We start from the raw sequence: 20160 nt of genomic DNA, 5'->3' as shown, positions 1-20160 counted from the left end.
GATGCCTCAAACTCTTCTTTCAGTTATTGTGTTTTGATTCTGTTAAGGGCATCTTTTAGCAGGCAACAGTACCTGCTCAACCTTTTCTGCATGCAGAAACTAAGCAAGGTCACACTTTGTTATTACTAGGATGGGAGACAGCTATGAAACGGAAGTCTGGATCCCATACTCAAAACACAGTCCTTTAAGTAGAAATGACAGATCACTTCCATAACAGTGTCAATAAAACTATATGAATGTTTCCTTAGTCATCAGTTACTGCTCTTAATTTGAAGATGCTTTTACTTCTACTTCTGAAGGACACAGATACCATTATTCCAAAAGGATGGTTCTGTTTCAAATAAATATTTAGGGAACACTGCAGAATGCCACCGTACAAAAGTAGCAACAATGGAAATGAGATATCGTTTACTGCCCAAGCAGAAATAATGGTGTTTTCAAATTTGCATGTCATCTTGGCCTCTCATACATCCAAGGGCAAAGCATAAACCAAATTTAAATCTCAGGTTACCACTAGGGTAAGGATTTTTCTGTGTTATGCACATTGCAGAAAACCATACTTTAGAGTAAATTCCCAATAGCGTAAAGGTTTTTAACTCCAGATAATTCTAATACACACACACACATACACACAAACCAGTATGTATTCTAAATTATACTGCTGTCTTGGAAATGCCATATATTTAGTCATTTCTACTTTGTTTTGGATTTAACACTTAAAGTCTTTAAGATTTAAACATGTTGGCATCATCCGTATGCACTACTAAAAGCTAAAAGAGATTTTTATTTCGGAACTAAGATTTCCCCATGCTGAATTTAACTAGCCTGTGAAATACGTACATAAACCAACAAATTGTCAGAGGCAGTCCCTGAAAATAAACTTCCTAAAGTCAGACAGGCTTCCTCAATTCCCAGGGGAAACAAAAAAAAATAAAGAAAAATAATACAAGGAAACAACATTTTGCAGCAAATCACTGGCACCTTTGCAATTATTATGCCATTCTTAAATACACAATGGTAATTCAAGCATTTCCAGTTCTTTCAAAATTGATAAGTCTTGGGGAAAAAATGGTTTTCAAAATCCATTTTCAAAGCTTTTCACCTGCATATTCCCAACTGCTAGCCATAGTTCAAGGTGGATAATTCTCAACAGGATTACTGTCTCACAATGTTATTTTTGCTTGCAGCCTACCTATCATTATAACTCTGTTCATCTCCTTTTGCTATAGACATGCTAATATAAAATGCTAAAGCTTGGACCTATTTCTTTAATATAGGATTCAGACGTAAGGAATCTGAGAAACGATTCAACCTCCAATTTTATTACTTAGCTGCTTATCTTTACTATAATGTACAAAAATGCTAAGACCGGTTCTTATTTTACACAGGAAGAAAAAAAATATGTTTATATTACTGAACAATATTTCACTTGGAGTACATTACATCTCTTAAGTTCTTCCTAGCATGAATTCGCATGTACAAAAAACCCCTGAACCAATTAAATAGCTACCTTTCAAAATTATTCCAATTGCTCCATTGAACTATCTTCGCTATTATTAAAATGTCCAACTTCTCTAATTGTGTTGTGTGCCACTAAATTCCATTTACGATTATTTCCGAGGGCTTGGGGACTGTAAATGAGAGTACAAAAGTGCAGCAATAGGTGTTATGTTAATCTAACTCATCTTTCCACAACATAAAAAAAAACAGCTTTCTGACCTCACTTAACCAAGTGGCTTGAAATAATATAAAGTATCAGTGCTGGTAAAATGAAAGGTAGCCAGGGGCAACAAAAAAGAAAGCAGAAAAATAAGAATCCCACCCTATTCCTTTCAAAAATGAATTTTAAGGAAGAATCCTTTGATCATTTGTCAACTGTGCCACCCAACAAATATGATTCAGACTATAAAATTGGATTGAGATGTTACTGAGAATCTGATGACTCACAGATTCTGTAACAACAGTAAGAGCCGTGCTGTGGAGATAGACGTGGTCCATCATTTTACATCTTCCACTGCCAATCAGATTCTTAAAAGAAGCCACAAGCAGGATATGAGTACCACAAAGCCACCCTGTTTCTCCAGAATTGATGTACAGTGTGTGGGTGAGCCTAGATCAGGGGTAGGCAACCTTGGCTCTTTTATGACTCGTGGACTTCAACTCCCAGAATTCCTGAGCCGGCATGGGGGAACTATGGCCCCTTCATGACTGGTGGACTCAGCATGGAAACCTCTCCCTTTCCCCTCAACATGGCTGGCTCAGGAATTCTGGGAGTTGAAGTCCACGAGTCATAAAAGAGCCAAGGTTGCCTACCCTTGGTATAGGGTCTCTTGCTTCAACTGGGAGTTGGACGAGAAGACCTCCAAGATCCCAACCCTGTTATTCTGCATGTATTTATAGTAGCCAGAGATGGCTCTGCTTTAGCTCAATACTCAGAACTGAAGCATCCCGACCTATTCTTTTGTCTCTTTATCCGCACCAATATTCCAAGATGTCTTACTTAAAACTATTGAGGGTTCATGAGAAGTAAGTGCAGCTGTCTATAATCGAACTGCTTTCTTAAAACTTAATGTTTAGATTGAAATCTTGTGATGATGCCTCTGATATATATTTCCTATGTTTAGGCTTGCACTGACTTTCAAATTAGCTTTTGGGGATACTGCAAAATCAGAAGAAGAAAAAAATCATTATTCACTACAATCCAACCATCACTTTGGCATTTTAATTTGCAGACTGTTCCTTGCAACTGCAGAACTGCTTTCATTCGGGAAGTTTAATACTCCAATTTATTTTATTTATTAATCTCCATTAATATTCCATTAAAGTGCTTTTAAGAGACTTACAATAAAAATGAGAACACAAGTACACCAATCAAAAGCATTAATAAGATAAAAAGATATAATTTATTTCCATCTGATTAAATCCTTCTTAACAACTGAAAACTCTGAAACTATCTTCAAACGTTTTCTAGAAGCGCGTCAGCTGATTTCAAGGCCGATCCAAAGGAAGAACTATGACTGAGAATGTAATTTTCCAGTTCCCGACCTCTTATATCACAGCATCTGAAGCATCCCCTCTCTATTGCAACTTTGACGATGGACAAAATTTATTTGGAGCAGACAGACCCAAAGTTGGTCAGCACCAAGCCCGTTGCAACAAGAGCTCTAATCTGTTTCACTACGGGTGGTCCTTGACTTACAACCATTTGTTTAGTGAATGCTTGAAGCTTGCAATAGCACTGAAAAAAGGGTCTCGTGATGGTTTTTCACCATGCATGACCACTGCAGCATTTCTGTGATCACGTGATCAAAATCTGAAGAGTTGGCAACTGGCATGTACTTCTTACAGTGGATCACCATTTGTCACCTTCCCGGCTGGCTTCCGACAAGCAAAGTCAAAGAGGGAAAACAGATTCCTTAATGACCACAGGATTCACTTAACCACTGTCGGGGGAAAAAGCTTGTCAAATGGGGCAAACTAATTTAATAACTGCCCTCTCTTAGCAATGTAAATTTTGGGCTCAGTCAAGGTCGTAATATATGTTGAGAGTCTAGAAAGAGAGTACAGAGAAGAGCAACAAAGATAATTAGGGGACTGGAGGCTAAAACATATAGGAACGGCTGCTGGAATTGGGTATGTCTAGTTTAATGAAGAGAAGGATGAGGGGGGACATGATAACAGTGTTCCAATATCTCAGGGGCTGCCACAAAGAAGAGGGAGTCAAGCTATTCTCCAAAGCACCTGAAAGCAGGACAAGAAGCAACGGATGGAAACTAATCAAGGAGAGAATCAACCTGGAACTAAGGAGAAACTTCCTGACAGTTAGAACAATTAACCAGTGGAACAACCTGCCTCCAGAAGTTTTGAATGCTCCATCACTGGACGTTTTTGAGACTGGACAACCATTTGTCTGAAAAGGTATAGCGTTTCCTGCCTGAGCAGGGGATTGGACTAGATGACCTCCAAGGTCCCTTACAACTTTATTATTATTATATTCCCTTTCATGGTCTTCTCCTATCTATTCTTATTGTTCTAACATATTTGCAAAGCACTTTAAATTCCTGGTTTTATGTATGCCACCCAGAGTTACTTCATATAGGAAAAGAGCAGATGGGGGTGGGTGGAGTTAAACATATCATAAGCTTAGAGTCATTGCATTCCCACAAGCCCTCCAAGTTCACACCCTCCTGAATTTTGCTGAGTATTATCTGGCATCAATTTAGTATTGACCTTCAGTTGATTTCTTGAGTATAGGGTTGAATACATCTTCTGTGTTACAATTGGTCCTGATTTACTGTGCCTAACAAGTTACTTTTCCGGTCCCAGGATCAGGATCAAAGACTAAAATCACACAATTGCTATGAAATGCACCCATGGATAGCACAAGGTTCCTTACCAAAATTTGGGATTTAAATCAAGAGTGCATACTTTATCTCACATCTATTAAATCTAATGCATTTAGTTCCCTACAATATGTAATCCATTTTTATATCAGCACACCATAAATAGAAAAATAAATGGAACCTGTTAGTGATCAATCAGTCAGTTTAAGAATGGAATTGATTTTTATTGATCTTGACATTCTCAGTTCATCAAATTTTCAATTATCTCCTCTCAAGGCTTCATTTGTATTTAAGAGACCCACAGATTTATCATAGGAAAATTGGGATGGAAATACTTAAATTTGATTTCATTATCCCACATGTATAGGCCAGAATTATGTTGAAGATGAATCTACTATAGCAAATTAAAGAGACATGCAAATAGTCGATATAAGGTATAATACTGGCAAATGAACTGTCTATTTTTACTAGTGTTATATCATGCATTTTAAGTTATGACAGACAACAGATATACTCACCGGAACTTTACTTCCAATTATCTGCATGCAGTGATCAACGTAGAGAAGTGATAGCAATAAATAAAAACAAAACACAAAAAAGTACAATAAATAAGCTGAAGCATTTCACACAACCCACCAAGTGTTTAGGATTTAGTAAATTGTTAAAAGATGTTTACAATTAAAACAGAAATATTCATAAACAAGCAAGTCCACGAACTATAAAAACAGATACTTTAATTGCGTATATTCGTAGCAGTTTAATATAACAAAGAGGACTTGTTTGATTAAGAACAGGGTGCATATTAGTGCATGCAAAAAAAAACAGTGAAGAATTCATTAGGCACACATTTTCACAAAACTGCCCCTTTTTCCTGAGAAAAGCTTGTTACAGGTTAAGACAGCTGCAGCCAGCAGACTAAATTGCAGTAGTACTTTCATTATGCTTCCACTCTAAAATTTAAATAGCTGTCTATTTTCATTCAGTGCATCTATATAGAATGCCAGTCATAATAAAGAGTTGCATTGTGTTCATTTTGTAATTCACAATTAATTACTATATATATAATTCTATGTGCCCACCCTTTGAAAACAAGGTGATTAGAATCCAAGATAATTCTCTTTTTGCAATTATCACACCAAAGGGTTCACAACAGGAGAAAACTGTGCTGCTGACTCAATTCTAGACCTGATTTCTAAAGAGACTGGATAGAAGAAAGATGTAGCTCAAAACATGATAAGGAAGAACAAAATCTAGCTAGCTAGCTATCCATCTCCATGTCTGTCTGTCTGTCTAACCATGGCTCTTGTAGCACAAAGACATGTTTGCTTCACCATTGTTCTAGCTGTATCCTGGGCAAAACCACACACAAGCTAGCTATAGCTTCCAGGAAACATCTGTACAACCTCCTGTTGTATGATATTGGCTGGTGGGACAACATTTATGGAGCTACAGATACAAGCCAGATTTCACCTCCATCATCTGCTCCAAAACTTACAGAAGAATATAGTAATACTAGTGACTTATGGTTCAACACAGAGCAAGACTATACCTAATGCTGTATCTTTTGCTAACTATTACCAGATGGAATATTATTGATCGGAGGAGATATCTGATACAGAGAAAACATTTTAATGCAGTCATGCAATGGTTTACAGAGTTAAGAGGCCAAATGCGTACCAGACACATCTGAGTTCAAGTCCCCATTTAAATATAAGGCTTTCAAATCTAAGCACATTGATTTGTGCTTAGATTGTAAGCCGCCCTGAGTCTTCGGAGAAGGGCGGGATATAAATGGGATTTAAAAAAATCAAAATACCTGAAGAACTGTCTAACTGCAACAATGATTAGCCTGCTCCACCCTCACAGAGAAAATGGGCATGCTGAAGACCCAGCAAGACAAGCAATTGACTATGTATGTTTCCTTGCAAAATACATGGAAAAATCCCACTTAGGGTTAGGTCTCCATGAATTCAGAGAGCAAAATGGACACCTCCAATGGATTTCTAGTGAATCAGTATGCTTAGGAGGGCATTGACTTTTCGAGTCCGTCTTTTCTTCGGTGACTCCTGATGTGCCACAGTCTACACCAGGGTTCTCCAACCCCTAGTCTATGGACCGGCACCGGGCCGTGGCATACCAGCAACCAAGCCACACAAACAAGTGAAGCCCCATCCACTGGATCAGGCAGCACACGAAACCACACCCACTCTGGTCGGTGGAAAAATGTTTCTCCACAGAATTGGTCTCTGATTCTCCAAACGTTGGGGGCCTCTGGTTTACACTACCATATTTTAATGCATTCTTTTTTATTTATTTATTTTGAAGCACCAAAGTACTTTCCCATTCACAGGAAACTGACAGCTATAGCTGCATCACAGCTAACTGGTTCCTTAAAGGTAAAGGTTCCCCCGCACATGTGTGCTAGTCATTTCTGACTCTAGGGGCCGGTGCTCATCTCCGTTTCAAAGCCGAAGAGCCAGCGCTTGCCCGAGGACGTCTCTGTGGTCATGTGGCCGGCATGACTAAACGCCAGAGGCACACAGAACGCTGTTATCTTCCCACCGGAGTGGTCCCTATTTTTCTACTTGCATTTTTATGTGCTTTCGAACTGCTAGGTTGGCAGAAGCTGGGATGAGTAACAGGCACTCACTCTGTTACGCGGCACTCGGGATTCAACTCGCCAAACTGCCGACCTTTTGATCGACAAGCTCAGCGACCTAACCCACTGAGCCACCGCATCCCAACTGGTTCCTATCTACACCCTAATAAAAGCTTTGATGGTTGGAAATGTTTGCTTTCCCACAATGGAGTTTTTTTTCCCCAGTTCATTCTTTTTCTACCAAATCCAATGGATGAAGTGATATACTTGTAGGAATGAGGTGGAAGGGACGATGATTTGCAATTCTAGAAGCCTAGGGAGTGATATCTTATAAATAGAGGTTTCTGATTTCATGCTTTTATTTATGTTTGTCCAGCTTTTGCACTTTGTAGTAACATTGCTTACCCTAAAAGGGACCAGCCTGATAGATACTAATGCATGTTCAGTTGAGTATGCTATTAAAATGTTTGCATGTGTTCAACGGTGCATTTGGAGTTGCTTGCTTTCTGTTCCCTATTTACAAAAAAACCTGGTCAAACATGTGCCTAATCTCATTTATGAAGTTTGCTTTAATATCACACATGAGTATTCATACAGCGTTATCTCCATTCTGCATTCTGATTTAGTTAGGTTAGAATTATTCTAATTCTGCCTTTAGGTATTTGAAAAAGGGAACGGAATACGCAAGCTCGTGTTTCCCAAATCACCTTACTACAAACAACACGGTAACTTGAGCACAAAACTGACTAAAGATTTTGGGGGGGTTTGGTGTTTCAAAGTAAAGCCATATCCATCGCATAATTCTGTCTAAAATAGGCCAGGGGCAAAAGCTCTTATCAGTTGAAACATATTTCTGCCCTTGGATAGCCAAGCAAATTAAAGAATGTGAAATCTGATTGCAGCAGTGAAAATGAATGTCCTGCCCAAATTTTTATTTTTATTTCAAATGATACCGATTCTTAAGAAAGACTCTAATTTGGAGGAATGGCAGCGTGGTATCAATAAATTTGTGTGGGCAGGGAAAAAGCCACGAGTTAAACTTAAGATTATGCAGGATATTCGTGAGAGAGGTGGCCTTAAATTGCCTAATTTTAAATTATATTATGAAGCTGCTGCATTAGTAGGAATAAGTGATTGGATCAATTTGACGCAATCGAGGTTATTAAATCTTGAGGGCCATGATTTGTTGTTTGGCTGGCATGCATATTTGTTGTATGATAAGAAGGTAGGTACTGTGTTTAGGACGCATATTTTAAGACAGGCATTGCTGAGAGTTTGGAAGAAGTATAGACATAAGCTAAGTTGTAAGATACCATTGTGGGCAATTCCAAAACACGCAATAGAAAATATACATGCTGGTTTCAAACACGATGAGACTACCTACAAGGAAATTTTAAGTTTGGAAAGGAATGTTTGGTGCTTGAAATCATATAGCCTCTTGCGAGAAGAGAAGGTTGTTCAAACATGGTTTCAATATACTCAGTTACGGGCCAGGTGGAAAGAAGACCAGAAAATTGGATTTGCAACGATTGATGAAAATCTGATAAAGCAAATTAGAAATCAGGGACCTGCACATATTAAACGGATATATCTTGCATTGATAGAGATTGATTCAGAAACAGAGCTTGTTAAGGACTGTATGATAAAATGGGCCCAAAATATCCAGGAAGTTATTACAATGGACATGTGGGAGAAGATCTGGGTGAGGAATGTGAAATTTACTCAAGCTCAAAATTTAAGAGAGAATTTTTATAAGATGTTTTATAGATGGCATTTAGATCCTAAAAAGCTTGCAAGTATGTATCCGAATTATCAGCCTAAGTGTTGGAGGTGCGGGGTTGAAGATGCAACATATTTTCACATATGGTGGACATGTAAAAAGGTTAAGGCCTTTTGGATTAAAATTTGGTGGAATATACAGAAGATCTTTAAAAGGAGGATAAAGTTTTGTCCGCAATTTTTTTTGTTGGGAATAATTGTTGATGCTACAGTGGTGGACTCCAAGTTGATGCTGAATTTAGTCACGGCAGCAAGACTTTTGATAGGACAATATTGGAAGAAAGAGGAGCTGCCGACTATAGAAGAATGGACTTTAAAGGTTTCCGACCTGGCAGAGATGGCGAAGATATCGGCTTATTTGAAAGATCACTCGCAAGAACGTTATATTATGGAATGGAGAAAGTGGATTGAGTTTATCCAGAATAAGTATAGGGTTAAGAAGTTTTATCTAGCATTCGAATAAGTCTTCTTTCGTGTTTTCTTTTCTTTTCCTATTTTTTTTTTTTATATATATTTAATAATGTTAAGTTTTGTTTGTTCTTATATAAGTTAGAGAGTGATGGTTTTTAGAATTTATGGTTGTTAGTATATGGTTGCTTATGATTGCTTTTATATATATATACCTTGTATTTAGCTCTGGGAAGTCCGGGGGGGGAGGGGGGTGGGGGGGAGGGAGGGGAGGGAAGAGGGAGGGGGGAAGGGGGGAGGTAAGGGGGGAGGGAAGAGGTAGGGGGGAGGTAGGGAGGGGAGGGTGGAGGGGGATGGGGGTCTTTAATGGAAAATTGTACTGTAAAACTTTTCAATAAAAAAAAAAAAAAAAAAAGAATGTGAAATCTATCCATTCTGATAGCATGTAAAATTTTACCGAAAACTGAAGAATAGGAACTGTCGCAATTGTTTTCATCTCTACGATTTTTCCGACTTTGCTTGTCTGTTAGGTATAGCAAAAGATATTTTGTATACAGGATGACATCTGAGAAAACCTACAATCTTAAGTGGTTAGAGCCTCATTTAACAGGATTGTGTCATTTACAATCCCAGTGCCGGGGTTTTTTCCCTCCATCAATATAGGAAAACACTAGAGTAGATACAAATAGTCCTTGACTTATGATCACAATGGAGTCCCAAATTTTGGTTGCTAAGTGAGACATGTGTTAAGTGAGTTTCCCCCCCATTTTACGACCTTTCTTCCCACAGTAGTTAAGTCAATCTCTGCAGTTGTTAAATTAGGAATATGGTTGTTAAGGGAATCTGACTTCCCCATTGACTTTGCTTGTCAGAAGGTTACCAAAGATGACCCCAGCACACAGCAACCATCATAAATACGAGTCAGTTGCCAATCGTCTGAATTTTGTTCACATGACCATGGGGATGCTGAAATGGGCATAAGTGGAAAATGTGGTAAGTCACTTTTTTCAGTGCCGTTGTAACTTGGAACTGCTGTAAGTCAAGGACTACCTTTGTGGTGTGGTAGTTTGCAAGTCACCAAATGCATATTTCTGTTAGCAGAACACAAGCAATGTAGCCGGGAGATCATTTCAGCACTTTAAAAACTTTAAAGGCAGGGATGCCCAACCTCCAGACCACTAGCGGGCCATGGCCCATTCGCAACCGGGCCACGCAAGCAGAGGGCCGCGACACACACATGTGCAAGCGGTGGGCTGGCACGTGTGCACGCACGCACACAGCTCAACTTCAGCAAGTTGAGCTGCCCGCGTGTGCGTGTACACACCGTCCTGCTGCTCACATTTCAGCTGCACCCACCCCTGACTCCACAAGTTCAGCTGCCCCGTTCCCCTCTCCTTCCCTCCTCACCGAGCCCCCAAGACACAAAGGTTAGGTGGGGTCTGCTGCCCTAAGGTCCTGTCAAAATCCCATCTCTCTTGAATACAGCATTTTGATAAACATATCTGAAATACAGCACTTTTAAAACTTGCGGGAAGTCCTCAGCTTACAACTGCTTGTTTAAGCAACGGTTCCAATTTACAATAGCACTGGGAAAAAGGTGACTTAGGAGCGGTCCTCGCACTTACAACCACTGCAGCATCCCCACGGTCACGTAGTCAGGCAACTGGCATGTATTTATGACAGCTGCAGCATTCTGGAGTCGCTGATTAGCATTCCCAGATGGCTTCCGACTAGCCAACTCAATGGGGGAAGCCAGATCCACTTAATGACTCCATGAGTCATTTAAAAACTGCAGGGATTCACTTAACAACCCTTGCAAAATAGATGCCAAAATCAGGTGTGACTCAGTTAACAACCAGTTGATAACCAACATTATCAGCTAAAATTCTGATCCAGTTGTGATCAAGGACTACCTGTTCCCTGTAATTCCACAGCCAAGGAATTTATTGGCCTGGTGTAGAAATACAATTTGCTTCAAGGCATGGGGAAAAAAAGTTTCCAATGTGAGTTCAACACAACCAAACTGACAACAGACTGTTTTATTAGCCCTTGAAAGGTGTTTACTGCTCGGCCTTGTATCTTGTATTTTAAAGCAATTGATTAGACTCCAGAGCCTTTCGCAAAAGCTACTTCACAATGAAAGCGTTGCTTGCACAATTCTTGCAGAATTTTACGTAACAGTCCTAACAATCATAGGTAGGATTCCTCTTGGACCCAAACAGATTTGAAGATCACGAGACAGGAGAGGAAACATCCCAAGAAAAAAGAGCATAGGAAAATAAAATCATTGATCCCAGCATTTTTTTTTAAATAGCACCAAATTTATAGCATCAGTCAACAGGAAGGCAGTTAGGAAAGAAATTTTTGCACCTTAAATCAGAAAGTCCAATTTTTATTTTTATTTTTATTTTTTATTTTGCTATCATGCATGCAAGAGACACTGTGGAAAAAGCTTGATAATTATTCCAGAGCGGTGGATTTAAAATACTTATTGGTTTACTGCAAAGGGAGAATCATGTTTCAAATTACTATCCGGTTGTGAGATATGCAATACGTTCTAATTAAGGCTTTTTATCTACCCTTGAAGGCATCTTAAAGGATTTCAGCAAGAAAGCTTTGTAGGTGCTCTTAATAATGATAAACTGAAGCAGAAATTTGGAGATTTGAGTTGAAAACTGCAGATGTTGTTAAGAGTATTACTCTGACCTATCTTGGGAAACGAGGAAGGCACAAATTCTACTTACAGATTTGGCAGTTGCGGAAATGTACTGGACAACCATTTCACGTTTTGTGGTCAAATCTTTATTCCGTAAAGGAGCTTTTCGTTCTTCATTTAGATTCATGTCTTCCTATAAATAAATAGGCATAACATTGCCAAGATTGGATTATTATGTCATAGTTTTACTTAATCTTCATGACTGCAGATGCTAAGAATTGCTCTACATCTAGGCAGAATATAGGCTTGGCTGCTTTAATTGAGGCAGGCTATTCTTCATCCTTATCCTAAGCTATTAGTTTATTGAAACAGCTTTAATGTACACTTCAAACTCTTCCTTTTTAGCCCCCGTATCACACCCAAAGTCAAGACCGGAATTAGCACAGGACCGGGAACAGATATGTGTCTCGGCTCAGAAATTGTTGTAACAAGTCATCAAAGAATTGTTTATTCCAACAGAAATTGAGAATGGCTGGAAAACAGTGTGAGGACTGAAGGACAGCCATTTTCTCTATTTTCTCTAAAAGGTAAAAGTAAAGGTTCCCCCGCACATGCGTGCTAGTTGTTTCCGACTCTAGGGGCCGGTGCTCATCTCTGTTTCAAAGCCGAAGAGCCAGTGCTTGTCCGAGGATGTCTCCGTGGTCATGTGGCCAGCATGACTAGACGCCAAAGGCGCACGGAATGCTGTTACCTTCCCACCGTAGTGGTCCCTATTTTTCTACTTGCATTTTTATGTGCTTTCGAACTGCTAGGTTGGCAGAAGCTGGGACGAGTAACAGGCGCTCACTCTGCTACGCGGCACTCGGGATTCAACCCGCCAATCTGCCGATCTTCTGATCAACAAGCTCAGCGTCCTAACCCACTGAGCCACCGCTATTACCCCATTAATTTGCACATTAAAACAGTGGACAACATTTTGGAAACAGTGTTACCGTAACTTGCATTAAAAAGGGCTCCCAACATTGTCTTTTGGAAGGATGGATCCCAGATTTTAAAATACTTAGCACTTAGGAATGATTACAATAAACATAATTTGATGGTGAGCATAAATAACAATCAGTCTTAAATTTAAGCAGCATATTTAATGTGTACCGACACATGCACACATACATACATAAATATACATTTTTGTTTACTTCAGTTTCAGTCAGTCTTAGACCAGTAGAAGCAATGTGTCCATTAATGCTCTGAGTACTTATAAATCTATCTTAAGAGTCAGTAAATAAAATCTAAGACAAAACTAAAATATGTTTATAAAACAACTTGTCCATTTGGAGTAAAGTCCAAATGGAATAAACCTATCTAATAGTATCTAAAATTGTATAAAATGGGGTAGCATCTAAAATTACAAAAATGTGACAGTAACTAAAATTTACATTAAATGTGATGACATATTAAATTAGAAAAAAGTGACATAAAAGACTAGATACTATCTTTGTAGATACTACCTAGATACATAGTATCTATGTATCTAGAGATGTTACATTTTAAAGCAGTAGCACTTAGACTTATATACCGCTTCACAGTGCTTTACAGCCCTTCTCTAAGTGGTTTACAGACTCAGCATCTTGCCCCCAACAATCGGGATCCTCATTTTACCAACCTTAGAAGGATGGAAGGCTGAGTCAAGGGAGAATCAAACTGCTGGCAGTCGGCAGAATTAGCCTGCAATACTGCATTGTAATAAACATCAGTTTATTATGTGCATTGTAATAAACATCAGTTTATCTATGACCAACATCTGGGAATAGGCCAACTCTGAGCAACCAGGATATCTGCTGATCAGAAGGAAGATCAATCTGATTCAGGTTTTGCTGTAAAAAGAGCAGTGAAGAAGAACATTCCCTGTGGTTTCCAGAAAGACAAAGGCAAGGCCTTTCAAAGCTGGCTCTTTTCTTATATGTGACATCTGATACTGCAGAGGGGAGAATATGACATTGGGCAAGAGAAAAAGCTTGTCAGGGGTTGGTTGGGTGTTTCTAGTTTTAAACCCTTTCAGAATTTTTAAAGGAACAGAATTCCTTAAAAATCTAAATTTATGAGACAAAAACACGGGCTGGACTGTTCCAAAAATCAGGAAGTCCGACAAAAATGTCACACTGTAACATCGATTAACGAGAATAGATTGTTTTTCTTCTTAAGCAGGCTTTGAGAGGAGAGTGCTTGCAATTGCTTTACCACTTGGATTCTTCGGCTCCGTGGTAGGTAAAAGTGCACACGAAGTGGGATAGAGAAGTCCCAAGAAATTCACGAGAACCCATTCTCTCTCATGAAAAGCAGTAGATGAAACAGCCTAATGGCTTGCTTAAATAATGGAGGGCACTGCATTTCCACTACATTACGGCCCATTAAAATGGAAAAGCAAGTTGATGCTTGACTCCTTGTGGCACATATGAGCACTCATCCGTATGATTTTTCTTGGCATCAATACTGCAGTGTTTTGCCAACGCCGTGTTTTCTGATTTTTGTAGACTTATCATCCCTGGTATTTGCCGGTAGTCTCCAGCCAATGACTAACCACAAACACACAGAGGCAGTTGCCAAGGCAGACAAACATGGCCCAAAACCACTGTTGGCTGAGGCTCTTCACTCTAAAGGAGAGAGCAAATCAACCTCCATTATGCGATTTCCTACAAGATAACAAGCAGAGCTTAATCCTTGGATAACAACTGTAGACATCCAGTGATTACCATGAAAACATCTCACAAAACTTTCACAAAAGGGCCCTTTAAAAAAAAATAATAATAATAACATCAAGTCTGGTTTGGAAGCAACAGCAACCTGTACAAAATAAAAACAGCAAAATAACCCCTGATCCTTAAGAATACTTTTTTTTAATGGCTTGAGCTTTACAGAGCAAAACCTGTACACTATCATCCTCAACATTTAGTCACTTCTGCTATAGTGACTAAGATCTGTTGCAATTTACAGCATTTGCAAACCTCTATAACAGAGGTCCCCAACCTTGGGGGCACCAGGGACCGATTCCATTGAGAGAAGTTTTTTCGTGGACCGGGGTGTGTGTGGTTTTGTGTGCTCTCTGCATCCCACAGATGGGGCTTTTGCTTGTTTGTGCAGACCGGTTGCTGGCATGCTATGGCCCGGTACCGGTCCACAGCCCAGGGGTTGGGGATCCCTGCTCTATAACATTTGAGCCATACCATCATTAAGTAATTGACGACTTTTGCACAAATGTTATCATCAGGCCAAAGTCATAAATTCATACACGTAGCAAAATGTCTGTTCACAACATTGCTATGCAAATTAGGTAAATCTTCAGGGTACTCTATTTTCTGATTAAGTGGACATTTCTGAATAATCATCACCCTCTTCCAAGTAGTCTTTAAAAAGCAAGACTTCACTGTGGGTAGGATTTTTATTTTATTTATTTTTTTGGCAATTTTAGAATGTTGCTTTACATTTTTTAAATATTTAATTTTAATTTATTTGGGTTTTAATCTTTTATTATATTGATTAAACTGTACATCTCCCAGAGCTCCTCTACGAGGTAAATGGGTGGTTAAGAAGTTTGATGTATAAATAAATAAAGAGGCTACAAGGAAATAAAACATAGGAAGTTTGAACAACAACAGTCATATGATTAACAAATGTGTTTATAAAATAGTTCTTCACGATGCAATTGTTATGGTAATAAAGTTCAACATGTTTTGTTAAAAAAATATGAACTGCTAATCCTTCATATTTCTGCTAAAATGGACTACAGCCTGAAAACATATATTCCATAATAAATATATTGGTTTCTTTGTTTTCACTGCAACAGGCTAACTTGGTGATAAATACTACAAAGGACTGCTTTTAAATCTTTGTAATCTTCTTGACAAAAATCCTTAATAACTTCCATTAGGAAATAATGGAAATAAGGTTTATTTACCAGATGGCTTTCATTTTCAAAACTATTTTCACTTACTGGTAAATTTATTCCATACCCATCGGCACCCTAATCATTAATGAGCGTTTTGAGTTGCAAACTATTAGTGGCAAATTGCAAACTATTGAAAAATTGTCTTTATGGGCTAAGACACGATTAATCTATTACACACAATTATGTGGTCACTGAGAAAATGAAAATGTCACAAGGACTGCCTATTAGCATCTTTATATAAACTAAAATGGGCTTTCTGTCCCTCTACTCAAGAAAATCAATGTCAAAGCCATGTTAGAATCCTCCATCCTCAAATTGTCAACTTTTAATTAGTGTTTTCACTTTTCTTAGGGAAAGGAACTTTCATTCAGAAGTTTGATAGACCAAGCTCTCATACAATGTGCTGTTCCTAATATAGGTACCAGGGAATAAAACTTACCATCATTTTCTCAAAGAGGTCCATAACTTCTTTTTCCGATAAATTCATTGAACGTTCATCAAACAGTGGTTGAGGCACTGGCAATTCAAATATAGAGGACTGTGAGTCGATGGGGTGCTGGATAAGAAGTCTCTCCTTTTTGACTCCAGCTTTCCTAAAACTAGTTAATCTGTCCCTCTGCAAAAAGAAAATAAATATTCTTAAACGTAGATTCTAGGAGGAAACACACTGACCCATTACTTCACATGCTAACACAGGAATAATCATGCCCAAAATTAAGCCATACCACTTATTTCTGAGACTGTACTTCATGTGCTTTATTCTACCTAATCTTGGTTACTGCAAAGAATCAGGATATGTTGTTCATTAAAATAGCAAATCTCCAGATCTGGAACCAAATCACTTTTGAAACCAGAGAAGCTAAGTTTAAGTTGAGCCAATACTTTATTCTGCATCAATTTCTTCTGCAATTAAACAAGGCACAATCTGAGTGAGATTCCAGAAGTACATTGTTCTCTGAAGTCTTTTAGGCCAAAAACCCACTTCATGTATAAAATTAAAATAAGGTATTTAAAGAAAGAACATTTAGACTTTGGGAACATTTTTACATATCTAACACTTAGATTTGTTCTTACATAATCGCAGCATGCTCGGCTTCAGAGTAGAAAAGAGTAGAAAAGGGACATCATTTCCGTAAACTGTTGACTGGAGAATGTTTAATAAACTGAATATAAGTTCCTTTTGTAAAGCCTGAACTAGAGCATTTTTAAGGCCCTCCATGATGCAAGTACAGTCTCATCACAGAAACAAATCAGCTGTAAAGATGCTTTACGTAACATAAAGTTACATGCTTCATAACATTAGTTGAAGATAACATTAGGAAGCGCAATGTTGCAGGCAGAAGAGCTCAATGTATTGTTTCTCTCAGCACTGCATGCAAGCCTGGTTATATATTAGTAGAAAAAAAAATCTAGTTTAGCTTTTGCTTAGCCAGAATATATATTCAGTATAACGAGGGTCAGCAAAAGGGTGGGGGCCACTTCGAATGAAGAGAATCCTTCCTAAAATGAATGAGACGGATGTAGCTTGGTAAATCACAGAGGATTTTACTGCAACAAGCTATGGGTTGCAATGCATCCAATGCTCCAGATACATAAGAGTGCAAAATTGCAGTTAATGGCCAATTCCTTTCAAGGTGTGAATTTATAGCAGGGGTCTTCAAACATGGCCCTTTTATGACTTGTGGACTTCAACTCCTAGAATTCCTCAGCCAGCATGCCTGGCTGAGGAATTCTGGGAGTTGAAGTCCACAAGTCATAAAAGGGCCAAGTTTGAAGACCCCTGATTTATAGTATGTGTTGAATTGGAGATAGGCATTTTTTTTTAATAAACAGATCAGTCATCGCTAAGGGTGCCATAATTGCTTTTTGGAATCAGAATACAACGTAATATCTGGTGACGTTATCTACTTCCCATTTTAGAAGACTGGTTAAAATTATATCAACACATGGAAGGCTGGTACTCAGATCCTAATTTTGATCTGTCATCATGGCAACCAATTTAATTTTGAGATTTCCTTGGAATACAATTCTCTATGGTAGGAGGTGACAGCTTGTGACCCTAGTACGAAAACCAGTTAGGATGTTAGTGGTTATTAATTGGAACACATCGTATATCTCTATTTATAATTAAAGTTATGCAAGATATTGTAAGCAACATGCACTAGAAATACAAACCCACATATGAGGATCTTACCACATCATCTGCCAAAGTTTTTATCTGTAGATTCTATGCAAATCAAGAAGACAAGAAAATGTGTGTTACCTACTGTAAATTAAATTTAGAGATGCCTCTTTTCATTTATATTGAAATCTTTTATTTTCTGACTAATAAATGAGTAAATATCAACCTCAAAGAGTATCAAACTTATTGCCATCACAGAAACTTCCTCCAGAATGCAGGCTATTACCCACATCATTCTAAACCAGGTATGGCTGGCTCAGGTATTATGGAATTTGAAGTCCACAGGTCATAAAGTTGCCATAGTTGTCCAGCCCTACTCTAAACCTATCTATTCAGCTATTCCACTTTCCAGTTTTCACTATGAAACCTGTACAAAGAATATGAACTAAAGGAGAAGACCTTCGAACAGAAAGAGAGAAAAACAAATAAAGCTAATTGATGTGATGTATTATTTTCATTCTGCCAATTTAGAATCAACCTTGTAATTGATTGGGTCTATAAGATATGACCTTTAGATCACTGCTGCAAAACCTTAAAATGAACTCTCAAAATATACTGTGAAACAAGAAGTTAACTTGGAAATTTTGATAATGCTCTTGGCCAAAATATACAATATGGTCCTAAAAGTAGGATGATGATTATGCAGGCACCTTGTCCCAATTCCTTCCTTCCTTCCTTCCTTCCTTCCTTCCTTCCTTCCTTCCTTGCAACCAAGCAACCAACCCTGATTTCTACTGTATGACTCAACCCACCAGGCTCCTTCTTTACTAAAATGTTACTATGCTTTCAGAGATTCTTAGAAAACAAAAGTAATTGAATCTGCTTCACTAGAAGGGTGTCCACCTACTTCTGACAAATATAATGTTAAGCAAAGATGATAGAGACACCATGGGAAGTTATAGGAACCACCTCAGTAGATTTCTTTTTGGTAAATAGCTACTACGTAACTGGTTACACCTAACCTATTTGCTGATTATTCTCCAGAGTACATTCTCAACGTTCCAAATGTGCTCAGCAGTGCCCATTCACCCCAAAGTAGCTTACTTCTAATCAAGCTATCCTGGCCTTTGATCACAATTCTTCATGATGCAATCTGAGCTACAGTGGTATAGTCATTAGGATCTTGGACTGGAATTGGAGAAAAACAAAACAGGTTCATGTACATCTTTGACCATGGTTCAGTCATCAATTCTAGACCAGCCAACCTCTCCCACTTCAATGGGAAATGCAGGAAACATGCGGGAAGGGACTACTACATATCTGATCTTGAGTACATGCATAAGAAGTGGAGATTGACCTCTAGCATATTGTAATTAAAATGCAAGTACCGTAGGTTCACCGCATATTGAAGGCTTTTAAAGAGCCACGTCTTTAGGAACAAAGGCCTAACTTGTCATGATTTACCAGCTTGTAAAATTTTTAAAAGTCCTTCAAACTATGACACAGAACTAGCTTAAAAGAAAAATTATCATGATTTATCACAGAAACCCGGGGGTCACTGCTGCTTAAGTAGCAATCTCTTATTCTGCTAAACAAAAAACATTTTCTCTGGGAACGGTAACAGAACTGCTAAATACTTACTCTCTCATCCAATGTGCCACCTAATCTTATTTGTTTCGTTTGACCCATACAATGGTGACTATAACATTTCTCTTTTATGTTATAAAACTATTTTCAGAAAGGACACGCAGCACTATATTTCTGTTTCATGTAATAACTCAAGCAAAGCTATTTGGAAAGTTAGTTTGAAGCTATTGTTGTATTCTGGATGTATTCCTATTTCCACCCCCCCAGCAATATGCCACATGTTGTATTAAATTCAGCTACACTTATTTATTCCAATGTATTTTATTCATCAATAATACATAAGATTCTTCACTCCAAAGCTGATCAAAAATAGAGAAAAAAGCTATTACAGTACAATCCAGTTTGTTTTCCAGCTTTAACTATGACTGATTAACTATTCCTGTAATAGCACAGGAAATCTTTAGTGTTCCATCAAGGTTGCCATCGAAAAGCAGACATAATTCAAGGTGTAACTAGTCAATTATTTCAACTAGCATCCTTGAAGGACGACTTGAAGTCTAACACCGTTAACAATGTGAACTCAATCTTGCTTTAATTGCCTGAGATGAACAAGTTTGGTCTAAAATCCTCTTTTTATTCAACAAGCTATTGAACTGCAGGGCGGAAAAAAATAATGCAGATCACTTTTCCTATCTATTTAGAAAATTGAATCCATGCTGGATA

General features: G+C 38.3%; 1 protein-coding gene across 6 annotated transcripts in view; it reads right to left on the bottom strand.

Moving 5' to 3' along the window:
- DIAPH2 (diaphanous related formin 2) overlaps positions 1 to 20160 on the bottom strand; it is a 240609-nt gene that overhangs the window by 205877 nt on the left and 14572 nt on the right. For 5 of the 6 annotated variants that reach the window (XM_083371796.1, XM_083371797.1, XM_083371798.1 and 2 more), the window contains exons 2-5: positions 17923 to 17955; positions 16168 to 16344; positions 11874 to 11978; positions 4862 to 4882 (exon numbers count right to left, since the gene is read on the bottom strand). In XM_083371796.1, the coding sequence (XP_083227922.1) occupies positions 4862 to 4882; positions 11874 to 11978; positions 16168 to 16344; positions 17923 to 17955 (336 nt within the window). The remainder of the gene's footprint in view (positions 1 to 4861; positions 4883 to 11873; positions 11979 to 16167; positions 16345 to 17922; positions 17956 to 20160) is intronic. The other variant, XM_083371801.1, reaches the window with a different exon arrangement.

The sequence above is a fragment of the Vipera ursinii genome (assembly GCF_947247035.1).
Source record: "Vipera ursinii genome assembly, chromosome: 12".
Classification (NCBI taxonomy): domain Eukaryota; kingdom Metazoa; phylum Chordata; class Lepidosauria; order Squamata; family Viperidae; genus Vipera; species Vipera ursinii.
Note: the sequence above shows the minus strand (reverse complement) of the source record. Positions and strands in the feature narration are given on the sequence as shown.